This window comes from Somniosus microcephalus, chromosome 23 (assembly GCF_052327205.1).
Source record: "Somniosus microcephalus isolate GS21.2 chromosome 23, FLI_Smic_1.0, whole genome shotgun sequence".
In the NCBI taxonomy this organism is placed as follows: domain Eukaryota; kingdom Metazoa; phylum Chordata; class Chondrichthyes; order Squaliformes; family Somniosidae; genus Somniosus; species Somniosus microcephalus.
The window spans coordinates 72258196-72270841 of NC_141009.1; the positions used below are offsets into that span (position 1 = coordinate 72258196).

Here is a 12646-nt window from a genome sequence, read left to right on the forward strand (position 1 = left end):
GTTTCCGGAGTCGCTATCGCTCTTCTGGTCTTCGGAGCTACTGTCCGTCATCATTTGTACCTTCCTGTACTTTTCCTTATTGACCTTTTTACTGTCAGCGGATTTCTTTCCAGATCTGCATACACGTGCAATGTGTCCCATCTTTCCGCATTGCCTGCATGCTTTGTCCTTGAACCAGCAGTCCTTCTGGTCATGGGTGGATCTGTCGCAGCGATAACATCTCTCGAAACCCCGTGTCATTTCATGGGTGCCGAAGTCCTGTGGCTTTTGCTGTATCTCTGCAGCTCCTCTTGCTGCTGCTTCGTATGATACAGCCACACTGAAAGCCTTGTCCAGTGTCAAACCTTTCTCAGAAAGTAGTCTTTTCTGTGTTCCTTCGCTTAGGAGACCGCAGACGAATTTGTCTCGTAGAGAATCTGCCAGTCCTGCCCCGAATTGGCAGTGCTTTGACAGCTTTCGTAATTCGGTGAGGTAATCAGCGTTACTTTCATTCTTGTGCTGATTCCTCCTGAAGAATTTGACTCATTCCGCTATCAGCAGCGGTGTTGGGTTTAAGTGCTCCTGTAAGGTATCAACAATCTCCTTAAAATTCTTGCCCATCGGTTTGGCTGGAGTGATCAAGTTTCGTAACAGCCCGTATGTCCTTTCACCCATCAGATTTAGAAGTACCGATGCCTTTTTATCATCCGCTACTTCATTCGCCTTGCAATATACCTCCACTCTTTCCACATATGTGGTCCAATCTTCTATATCACTATCGAAAGCAGTAATATTGCCAGTCTTCGGCATCTTGAAAATCTAAAATGGCGCTTCCCGCGCTTTTCTTTCTTCCCCGCCGAGTTAAGATGGCGCCTCCCGCGCTTTCCCGCCGCTGCCAACGCTGCTCTCCGCGGTTCCCGTTGCGACCTGCAGCTTTTCGCAGTATTTCTATTTTTTTTTTATATATCGCTTCAATAGTTTCTCCGTTACTTGGAGAACCGTTCCCGTCGTGGAGCGGACCCTCTGGGATTTTCCCCTCCCTCTGCTCGGTCCGAACGCCGACCTGCTTTGCAGCACCGGCCGTGCCGAGTGCTCCACCCTCTCTCTCTCTGCTTCTGCTTCCCGACTCGCTGTCCGGCCCCGTTGCAGAGCCACCCAATCGAGCTCTAGCCCGCCGCAGCCCAGGAAGGATCAGTGCACTACCTGCCACCAGCCCGTTTAGCTGGTGAAACCAGAGTTTTTTTTTTCCTTGCTTCTGGCTTCGACCTTCGTCTGAGGAATCGATCTCCTTGAGGTGCTGCCGAATTGCAGGTAAGTTCGTTTCTAACTCGTCGCCACTGTTAGATCCGTGTGTTAATGGAGACACGGAATGCAGGAGTTGATTTAACAAGTGCTTACTGAACAAAGTCTGGACTACACTGAACTAACTACACAAGACGCTATACAGGCTCATGGGATAAAGGGGAAAGTTTTGGCGTGGATAGGGAACTGGCTGTCAGATAGAAAACAGAGAGTTGGAATAAACGGCTCATTTTCTGAATGGCAGGCAGTAACAAGTGGGGTACCACAGGGATCTGTCCTGGGCCCCCAGCTGTTCACAATTTACATTAATGACCTGGATCAGGGAGTCGGATGCAGCATTTCCAAATTTGCAGACGACACTAAACTAGGAGGGGGGGTGGGCTCAGAGGAAGAGACCAGGAAGCTCCAGAGCGATTTGGACAGACTGGGCGATTGGGCGGATAAATGGCAGATGCACTATAATGTGGACAAGTGCGAAGTTATCCACCTTGGGTGCAGGAACGGGAGGGCAAATTATTATTTAAATGGCAATAGATTGGGAGAGGGGGAAGTACAGAGAGACCTGGGTGTTCTTGTACACCAGTCACTGAAGGCGAGCATGCAGGTGCAACAGGCGGTCAAGAAGGCAAACGGTATGCTGGCCTTCATAGCAAAAGGGTTAGAATACAGGAACAGGGATACCTTGCTGCAGCTGTACAGGGCACTGGTGAGACCACACCTCGAGTACTGTGTACAGTTTTGGTCGCCTCATCTGAGGAAGGATGTTCTTGCCATGGAGGGAGTGCAGCGGCGATTCACCAGGCTGATACCAGGAATGGCGGGAATGACCTATGAGGAGAGACTATGTAGTTTAGGGATGTACACACTGGAGTTTAGAAGATTGAGAGGGGACCTCATAGAAGTGTATAAAATTCTGACAGGTCTAGACAGACTGGATGCAGAAGGAATGTTTCCCTTGGCGGGTGAGAACAGAACTAGAGGACATAATTTAAGGATAAGGGCTAAACCATTTAGGACAGAGATGAGGGGGAATTTCTTCACTCAGAGAGTGGTGAACCTGTGGAACTCATTGCCACAGAGGGCAGTGTATGCCAGCTCATTAAATATATTTAAGAGGGAATTAGATATATTTCTACGGGCAAAAGGGGTTAAGGGTTACGGAGAGAAGGCGGGGACGGGATACTGAATTAAAGGATCAGCCATGATCTCATTAAATGGCGGAGCAGGCACGAAGGGCCGAATGGCCTACTCCTGCTCCTATCTTCTATGTATCTATGTATACCCGAGTGGTCACTACTGGTACTACAGTATACAGGGGCTTCAAAAACATAGTTCCTCTTAAAGGTACATACACTACAGCAGCCACCTCTTTTAAGACTCTAAGATGCAGGCCATCAGGTCCAGGGGACTCGTCCACCTTTAGTCCCATTGGTTTGCCTAATACTTTCTCTCTAGTGATAGTGATTGTTTTAAGTTCCCCCCCCACCCCAATAGCCCCTTGATTATCCATTATTGGGATGCTTTTAGTGTCTTCTACCGTGAAGACTGATACACAATATTTGTTCAAAGTCTCTGTCATTTCCCTGTTTACCATTATTAATTCCCCAGACTCTTCCTCTGGGGACCAACATTTATTTTAGCTACTCTCTTCCTTTTTATATACCTGTAGAAGCTCTTACTGTCTTTTTATATTTCTTGCTAGCTTACTCTCTTAAGCTATCTTCTCTCTATCATTTTTTTAGTTGTCCTTTGCTGGTTTTTAAAATTTCCGAATCCTCTGGCCTACTATTCTTCGCAACATTGTATGCTTTTGTTTTCAATTTGATCTCGTCCTTTACTTCCCTAGTTCACCACGGATGGTTCATCCTTCTCAGAGTCTTTCTTTCTCACTGGAATATATCTTTGCTGAGTTATGGAATATCTCCTTAAATGTTTGCCACTGCTTTTCTACAGTCTTACCCTGTAATATATTTTCCCAGTCCACTTTAACCAAGTCTGCCTTCATACCTTTGTAATTACCTTGGTTTAAGTTCAGGACACTAGTTTGAGACCTAGCTTTCTCACCCTCAAACTGAATTTTAAATTTTACCATGCTATGATCACTCTTCCCAAGAGGATCCTTCACTTTGAGATCAGTAATTAATCCAGCCTCGTTACACATCACCAGATCTAAAATAGTCTTCTCCCTGGTTGGTTCCACGCCATATTGTTCCAAGAAACCATCCCTTATACTCGCTAAGAACTCTTCCTCAAGTCCACCTTTGCCAATTTGCTTTGTCCAATCAATATGAAGATTAAAATCTCCCATGATTATAGCCATACCTTTCTTACAAGCCTCTATTATTTCTTGATTTACACTCTATCCTACAGTGTGGCTGCTGTTTGGGGGCCTGTAGACCACTCCCACCAGTGACTTCTTACCCTTATTATTTCTTATCTCCACCCAAACTGATTCTATGTCTTGATCTTCTAGGCCAGTATCATTGCTCATTACTGCACTGATCTCATCCCTTATTAACAGAACTACACCAACTCCTTTTCCTTTCTGCCTATCCTTACGAAATGGCAAATACCCCATAATATTCAGTTCCCAGCCTTGGTCACCTTGCAACCACATCTCTGTAATGACTATCAGATCAACCCATGTATTTCGATTTGTGCTGTCAACTCATCTATCTTGTTACGAAAGCTGCATGTGTTCAGATATAGAGTTTTAGTTTTGTCTTTTTCCCATTTTTCCCTACTCTGACCACTCTTTCTGATGCACTCTTATGTGTATAGGCTCCTCCCTTCCTGTCACACGCTGGTTATCATTACCCCTATCGCTACCCTGCACTTCTGCCTTCTCATTTTTCTTTGACTTTTTTAATTTCCACTCAATGTATCCCTCCCCCCCACTATTTAGTTTAAAGAGGGAACATTGATGATTAGGCAGAGTCAACATGGTTTTATGAAAGGGAAATCATGTTTAACAAATCTATTAGAGTTTTTCTGAGGTGTAACTAACAGGGTAGATAAGGGGGAACCGGTGGATGTAATATATTTGGATTTTCAAAAGGCATTCAATAAGGTGCCACACAAAAGGTTGTTACACAAGATTAAAGCTCATGGGATTGGGGGACAATATATTGGCATCAACTGAGGATTGCTTAACGGACAGAAAACAGAGAGTAGGAATAAACGGGTCATTTTCAGGTTGGCAGGCTGTAATTAGCAGGGTGCTGCAAGGATCAGCAAGGCCTCATCTATTTACAATCTAAATCAATGACTTAGATGAATGGACTGAGTGTAATATATTCAAGTTGGCTGACGATACAAAGCTAGATGGGAAAGTAAGCTGTGAGGACACAAAGAATCTGCAATGGGATGTAGACCGGTTAAGTGAATAGACAAGAAGGTGGCAGATCGAGTATAATGTGGGGAGATGCAAAATTATCGACTTTGGTAGGAAGAATAGAAAAGCAGAATATTTTTTAAAAGGCAAGAGACTAGTAAATGTTGGTATTCAGAGGGATTTGGGTGTCCTTGCACACAAATCACAAAGTAAACATGCAAGAACAGCAAGCAATTAGGAAGGCAAATGGTATGTTACCCTTTATTGCAAGGGGGTTGGAGTAGAAGAGTGAAGAAGTCTTGCTGCAATTATATAAGGCTTTGGTGAGACCACACCTGGAGTACTGGACACAGTTTTGATCTCCTTACTTAAGGAAGGATGTACTTGCCTTAGAGGGAGTGAAACGAAGGTTCGCCTGGAATGGATTCCTGGAATGAGAGGGGTGTTCTATGAGGAGAGATTGAGTAGAATGGGCCTAAACTCCCTGGAGTTTATAAAATGGCAGGGGGTTGGGAACCTGTGCAGGGAGACAGAGGAAAGGGAAGCAAGGATAGAAGCAAAAGACAGGAAGGAGAAAAGCAAAAGTGGAAGGCAGAGAAATCAAGGGTGTAAATTAAACAGGGCCACAGTAAATAATAATTCTAAAAGGACTAAGAATGTTAAAAATTCAAGCCTGAAGGCTTTGTGTCTTAATGCGAGGAGCATTCGTAATAAGGTGGATGAATTAGCTGCGCAAATAGATGTAAACGGATATGATATAATTGGGATCATGGAAACATGGCTCCAGGGTGACCAAGACTGGGAATTCAACATCCAGGGGTATTCAATATTCAGGAAGGACAGGAAAAAAGGAAAAGGAGGTGGGGTAGCATTGCTGGTTAAAGAGGAGATTAACAATAGTAAGGAAGGATATTAGCTCTGATGATGTGGAATCTGTATGGGCAGACCCCCAAACAGTAATGCTGGTTGGGGATGGCATTAAACGGGAAATTAGAGACGTGTGCAATAAGGGCACAGCAGTTATCATGGGTGACTTTCATCTACATATAGATTGGGCTAACCAAATTAGTAACAATACTGTGGAGGAGGAATTCCTGGAGTGTATACGGGATGGTTTCCTGGACCAATATGTCGAGGAACCAACTAGAGATCAGGCCATCTTAGATTGGGTATTATGTAATGAGAAAGGATTCATTAGCAATCTTGTTGTGCGAGGCCCCTTGGCGGGGATAGATCATAATATGATAGAATTCTTCATTAAGATGGAGAGTGAAGTAGTTGACTCAGAGACTAGGGTCCTGAATTTAAATAAAGGAAACTATAATGGTCTGTGGCACGAGTTGGCTAGGCTGGATTGGGGAACGTTACTTAAAGGGTTGATGGTGGATAGGCAATCGCAAGCATTTAAAGATCGCATGGATGAACTACAGAATTTGTTCATCCCTGTTTGGCATAAAAATAAAACAAAAAAGTTGACTCAACCATGGCTAACAAGGGAAATTAGGGATAGCATAAGATCCAAGGAGAGGTCATATGATTTGGCCAGAAAAAGCAGCAAACCTGAGGATTGACAGCAGTTTAGGATTCAGCAAAGGAGGACAAAGGGATTAATTAAGAGGGGGAAAATAGATTGAGAGTAAGCTTGCAGGGAACATAAAAACTGACTGAAAAAGCTTCTATAGATATGTGAAGAGAAAAAGATTGGTGAAGTCAAGCGTAGGTCCCTTGCAGTCAGAATCAGGGGAATTTATAATGGGGAACAAAGACATGGCAGACCAATTCAATACATACTTTGGTTCTGTCTTCACAAAGGAGGACACAAATAACCTCCCAGAGATGTCAGGGAACATAGGGTCTAATGAGAGGGAGGAATTGAATGAAATCAGTATTTGTAGGGAAATGGTGTTAGGGAAATTGACGGGATTGAAGGCCGATAAATCCCCAGGGCCTGATAATCTACACCCTAGGGTACTTAAGGAAGTGGCCCTAGAAATAGTAGATGCATTGCTGGTCATCTTCCAAAAATACATAGACTCTGGAACAGTTCCCATTGGAGGATAGCTAATGTAACCCCACTATTTAAAAAAGGTGGTAGAGAGAAAACGGGGAATTATAGACTGGTAAGTCTGACATTATAAAAGATGTAATAGCAGAGCACTTGGAAAACAGTGACAGGATCAGACAAAGTCAACATGGATCTACTGGAATTTTTTGAGGATGCAATTGGTAGAATAGATAAGGGAGAACGAGTGGATGTGGTGTATTTGGACTTCCAGAAAGCTTTCGATAAGGTCCCACATAAGAGATTAGCGTGCAAAGTTAAAGCACACAGGATTGGGGGTAAGGTACTGTCTTGGATAGAGAACTGGTTGGCAGATAGGAAGCAAAGAGTTGGAATAAACGGGTCTTTCTCCGAGTGGCAGGCAGTGACTAGTGGGGTACTGCATATATATTGATCTAGATGAGGGAACTAGATGTAATATCTCCAAGTTTGCAGATGACACAAAGCTGGGTGGGCGTGTGTGTGCTGTGAGGAGGATGCAGAGAAACTCCAGTATGATTTGGACAGGTTGGGTGATTGGCAAATGCAGTATAATGTGGATAAATGCGAAGTTATCCACGTCGGTGGCAAAAACAGGAAGACAGATTATTATCTGAACAGCAATAGATTGGGAAAAGGGGAAGTGCAACGAGACCTGGGTGTCCTTGTGCACCAGTCACTGAAGGTAAGCATGCAGGTGCAGCAGGTGGTATGTTGGCCTTCATAGCAAGAGGATTCAAGTACAGAAGCAAGGATGTCTTGCTGCAGTTGTACAGGGCCTTGGTGAGACCACACCTGGAGTATTGTGTGCAGTTTTGGTTGCCTTATCTGAGAAAGGATGTTCTTGCCATGGAGGGAGTGCAGCGAAGATTCACCAGACTGATGCCTGGGATGGCAGGAATGACGTATGAGGAGGAGAGATTGGGTTGATTAGGCTTATATTTGCTAGAGTTTAGAAGAACGAGATGGGATCTCATTGAAATTTATAAAATTCTAACAGGACTAGACAGACTAGATGCAGGAAGGATGTTCCCGATGATGGGGGTGTCCAGAACCAGGGGTCACAGTCTAAGGATAAGGGGTAAGCCATTTAGGACAGAGATGAGGAGGAATTTCTTCACCCAGAGAGTGGTGAACCTGTGGAATTCTCTACCACACAAGGCAGTTGAGGCCAATTCATTAAATATATTCAAGAAGGAGTTAGATATATTTCTTAAGGCTAAAGTGATCAAGGGATATGGGGAGAAGGCAGGGACAGGGTACTGAATTTGGATGATCAGCCATGATCTCATTAAATGGCAGAACAGGCTCGAGGGGCCGAATGGCCTACTCCTGCTCCTATGTTTCTATGTAAAATGAGAGCTGACCTCATTGAAACATTTAAGATTCTTTGAGGGCTTGACAGGGTAGATACTGAGAGGCTGTTTCCCCTAACTGGAGAGTCTAGAACTAGGTCATAGTCTCAGGATAAGGGGTCAGCCATTTAGGACTGAGATGAGGAGAGTTTTCTTCAGAAGTTTGTGAATCTTTGGAATTCTCTACCCCAGAGGGCAGTGGAGGCTCAGTGGTTGAGTATATTCAAGACCGAGAGCGATAGATTGTTGGACACTAAGGGAATCGAGGGATATGGTGATCAGGCGGGAAAGTGGAGTTAAGGTCGAAGATCAGCCATGATCTTATTGAATGATGGAGCAGACTTGAGGGGCCATATGGCCGACTCCTACTCCTAATTCTTGTGTTCTTAGAGCCCAGATTGCAGCAAGTGACTGAGTTTGTATAGAGCGCTGGTCCAGTCTCACCTCAGGGATTGGGTACGATCTGGGCCCTGTATTAAGGGAACAACTTCCAGGCATTGGAGAGAGGGCAGCATAGGGCAACTAAACAGAGCTGGGGTTAGGCACCTAGGTTATGGGGAGAGGCTGAAGAAACTGGGAATGTTTACATAGGGGAAACAAAGGCTCAGGAGGTGATCCTATAGAGGGATCCAGGGTCCTATAGAGGGATCCAGGATCCTATAGTGTACAGAGATCAGATATGTTTATTCGAGTCACAGATTCTACAAGAAAACACAGCCACAAACTCAGGAGAGGGTAAATGGAAAAGATAGTTTACATTTAAATACTTTACACAGGGGCTGGAGAGTTTGTGGAATGGACTGTCCAGAATCAGCAGATTCCAGAGTTGGAGAAGTACCCGGAGAGAAATTTGATAGGACGCACGACAGGGATCAGGGGAGCGGCCATTCGACCATTGGCCCCAGATAGTCCCATGCTCCAGTATAATGCCAGGCAAGTGGCAAATTACAGCATGGCCAAGCACACAACTAGCTCTGGTAAACTAGATGATCAGGTACTGTTGTGTATAAAGCTCTATAATTAAATGGCTGTATATAGGTCACAGGTTCAATCGCTGATCTCGGCAGAGTTAGGTCATGTCAGCCAGGTTGGCCGTAGGGAGGCTGCAATTAGCCTCAGCGTCCCTGGGCTAGGAAGAGGAAAATCAGGCAGGCTCTCTGCTCCCTCACCACTGCCGGTGACCCCTGCTGGAAAATGCATGTGCAAACGTGTGGGGCGAGAGCAGGATTGGAATCAGCTGTCATGCCCCCTGTAGTAGAAGAGAATACCAACAATACCACTCTTGGATTGCAGATTTCCAGCATCTGCAGCATTTTGCTTTTGTACCAACAAAAGCACTCCTGGGTTGCAGAAGAACAGTGGGCACTTTCAGGAGGTCCCATCAAACCATACCTTTGACCAAGGAGGAGTAGCACAGGTGAGTTGGTATTTGGTGTGGGTTGGTGGGTATGGACTGGTGTTTGGCATGGGCTGGTGTGGGCTGGTTGGCATTGTGGAGGAGTTGGTATTTGGTGTGGGCAGGTTGGAGGGCGTGGACGAGGGCGTGGGCGGAGGGTAGAGTGGGAGGCGAGAGTGGGAGGCTGGAGGGTAGAGTTGGAGGGTGGAGGGTGAGGGTAGAGTTGGAGGGTAGAGTTGGAGGGTCAGTTGGAGGGTGGAGGGCGAGGGGAGGCAGTGATGATGTAAGGCTATGGACGCTGCCTGTGAGTCGCCCCTCTCCGAGCTCAGTGAGCTGGTTACCTTCCAAGTAGATTTTGTTCCGTAATTGTAAGATCTGGTCGCGGCTGGTCCATTGCTTGAAGCACGACATCCTCCCGCTCCACTCGCGCGCTGCCACCTTCGCCCGCTTTTATACCCCGTGACCTCACACAGCCGCCTGTGACCCCACAGCAACCGGCTCAGGGGGCGGGGCTCAGGGCTCAGGGGGCGGGGCTCCACTCGGCAGGCCCAGGGGGCGGGGCTTTCAGGGGGCGGGGCTCCACTCGGCAGGCTCAGGGGGCGGGGCTCCACTCGGCAGGCTCAGGGGGCGGGGCTTTCAGGGGGCGGGGCTCCACTCGGCAGGCCCAGGGGGCGGGGCTCCACTCGGCAGGCCCAGGGGGCGGGGCTTTCAGGGGGCGGGGCTCCACTCGGCAGGCTCAGGGGGCGGGGCTCCACTCGGCAGGCTCAGGGGGCGGGGCTTTCAGGGGGCGGGGCTCCACTCGGCAGGCTCAGGGGGCGGGGCTCCACTCGGCAGGCCCAGGGGGCGGGGCTCCGCTCGCAGGGGCTCAGGGGGCGGGGCAACACTCGGCAGGCTCAGGGGGTGGGGCTCTCAGGGGGCGGGGCTCCACTCGCAGGGGCTCAGGGGGCGGGGCAACACTCGGCAGGCTCAGGGGGCGGGGCTCTCAGGGGGCGGGGATCCACTCGGCAGGCCCAGGGGGCGGGGCTCCACTCGCAGGGGCTCAGGGGGCGGGGCTCCACTCGGCAGGCCCAGGGGGCGGGGCTGCACTCGCAGGGGCTCAGGGGGTGGAGCTCTCAGGGGGCAGGGCAACACTCGGCAGGCCCAGGGGGCGGGGCTCCACTCGCAGGGGCTCAGGGGGTGGAGCTCACCTGTATAGGGGAGGGACTCACCTGTGGATAAATAACAAGAGGAGCTTACCTGTGTGTGCCGCCTTCTTCTTAGGCAGTCGCTCGGAGCCAAGGATGACTTGCTTCCACACTAAAGGTGAGTTCTCAGGTGACTGATGAGCCCAATGCGGGACCTATAGTCTCTGTCACAGGTGGGGCAGACTGTCTTGTTTTGCACACTTTGTACAAAAATAATAAATTGCAGGACAACGGAGTATTACAGTTTAAACTCTTTTATGAAGCATCAGGTCTGTGATCTCAATCATACAGCACAGTGGGGACAAGATGGAGTTAGGACCCCTTATAGATGCCTGCAGGCCAATGACAACTCAGCATGTGATCACATGTGAATATAATAGGTATTCCTTACAGATGCCTGCGGGCAAATGATAATTCAATCTGCAAATGTTACATCCCCTTTCTTTTAAAAGAAAAATGTTATGCATTACTTTTAAACCTTCTACATAATGTTCTCGGTAGCATAAACATATAAGTAAACTCAGCATTTAACTAGCACTGAAAACATCTCAACGTTTCAATAACGATGTACAGTTTTTTTTTAGGGCAGCGATCCGCCTACACCCTTTGACAGTTCACAAATCAATGATAACTCTAGGCTTGACCTCTCGTCCCGACCTTGTGTGGTATGGAACTGAGCATGCTCCTGAATCGGCCAATAAATCCGGTTCAGATTTAGGTTCAGGTAGGTATGATGTGTTTTGTGTATTGCTCTGTTCATCACACTCTGTTGAACTGATCCTCTCGTCGGAATGACAGTGTTGTTCCTTGGTGTTCAGGAGGTGCCTGCGATTGCGGCGGTACACCTGTCCTTCTGGGGTGTGGACGTGATACGATCGCTCAGTGTCAGCTGGCTGGATGACGACTGCTGGCTTCCAGTAGTCATGCTCCTGGATTCTGACGGATTCTCCATTGTGCAGCGGCGGCAGTAGTCTAGCTGACCTGTCATAGTATCTCTTTTGGTGTTGCTGTCTCTGTACACGTTTTGCATGTACTTGCTTGCAGCTGACGACCTCTGGCTGGAGCTGCTGGTTGGTGCTTGGAAGGATTGAGCGAAGTCTGCGGCTCATCAACAGCTGTGCTGGTGACTTGAAGTTGTCAACCGGAGTGTTGTGGTACTCAAGGAGACTGATGTAGGGGTCTCTTCTGTCCGCTTTGGCTTTGTCCATGAGTGTTTTTGCAATCTGGACAGTTTTTTCAGCAAGGCCATTACTTTGAGGGTAATGTGGGCTTCAATTTCAATTTCAATTTCAATTTTAATTTTATTTGTCACATAACCAAATACAACAAGTGAAATCCAGTCAGTGAAATGCTTTTTCCTTAACGAGCCGAGCGCACCAAGCAGCAAAGGACACTTAGCTGCTGGTACGCACGGAGCCCGCAAGGACGGCAGCCATCTTCATGTGACATGTGACATGTGTGAAATCCCATGCCTTGGCAAATGACTCGAACTCTTTTGATTTGTTTTGGGGCCCATTGCCTGAGACTAAAGTCTCTACCATGCCATGTCTGGCAAAGGCTGCCTTTAGCTTGTGGATCACAGCTGCAGATGTGGTGCTGTGAAGCTTGTCCAATTCAAAAAATCTGTAGTAATCAACAGTCACTATGTAGTCCTCATTGTTCCATGTGAACAGATCCGTTGCCGCGACCTGCCAGGGCCCGTCTGGGATACGGTGAGGTATCATGGGCTCTTTGACATTTGATGGGCGGTGTTCTAGACAAATGGAACATTTTCCAACAATGCCCTCAATGTGTTTCCACATTCCGGGCCAAAACATAATGTCACGTGCTCTTTGATTGCATTTTTCCATGCCCATATGTCCAGCATGAATTTTTGTCAACATCTCTGATGTAAGAAAAAGGAGTCTCACACATTAAGTAACTTTAAAGTAAGCTTTAAGCAACTTATAATCACACTATATACAGGAGAGGTCTTCACCATGCCTCTGGTAGAAGCCCCTTACAATACTGAGTAGTTCAGTATTTATATCAGTCCAACAGGAAGTGATGTATGAC

General features: G+C 47.2%; 1 protein-coding gene across 1 annotated transcript in view; it reads right to left on the reverse strand.

Annotated features, from left to right (window-relative positions):
- Positions 1 to 9903, reverse strand: part of LOC147101954 (coiled-coil domain-containing protein 183-like) — a 123099-nt gene extending 113196 nt beyond the window's left edge. Inside the window, exon 1 of the mRNA XM_085965161.1 lies at positions 9749 to 9903. Within this exon, the coding sequence (XP_085821287.1) occupies positions 9749 to 9818 (70 nt within the window). The 5' untranslated portion in view covers positions 9819 to 9903. The remainder of the gene's footprint in view (positions 1 to 9748) is intronic.
- Between the last annotated feature and the right edge of the window lie 2743 nt (positions 9904 to 12646).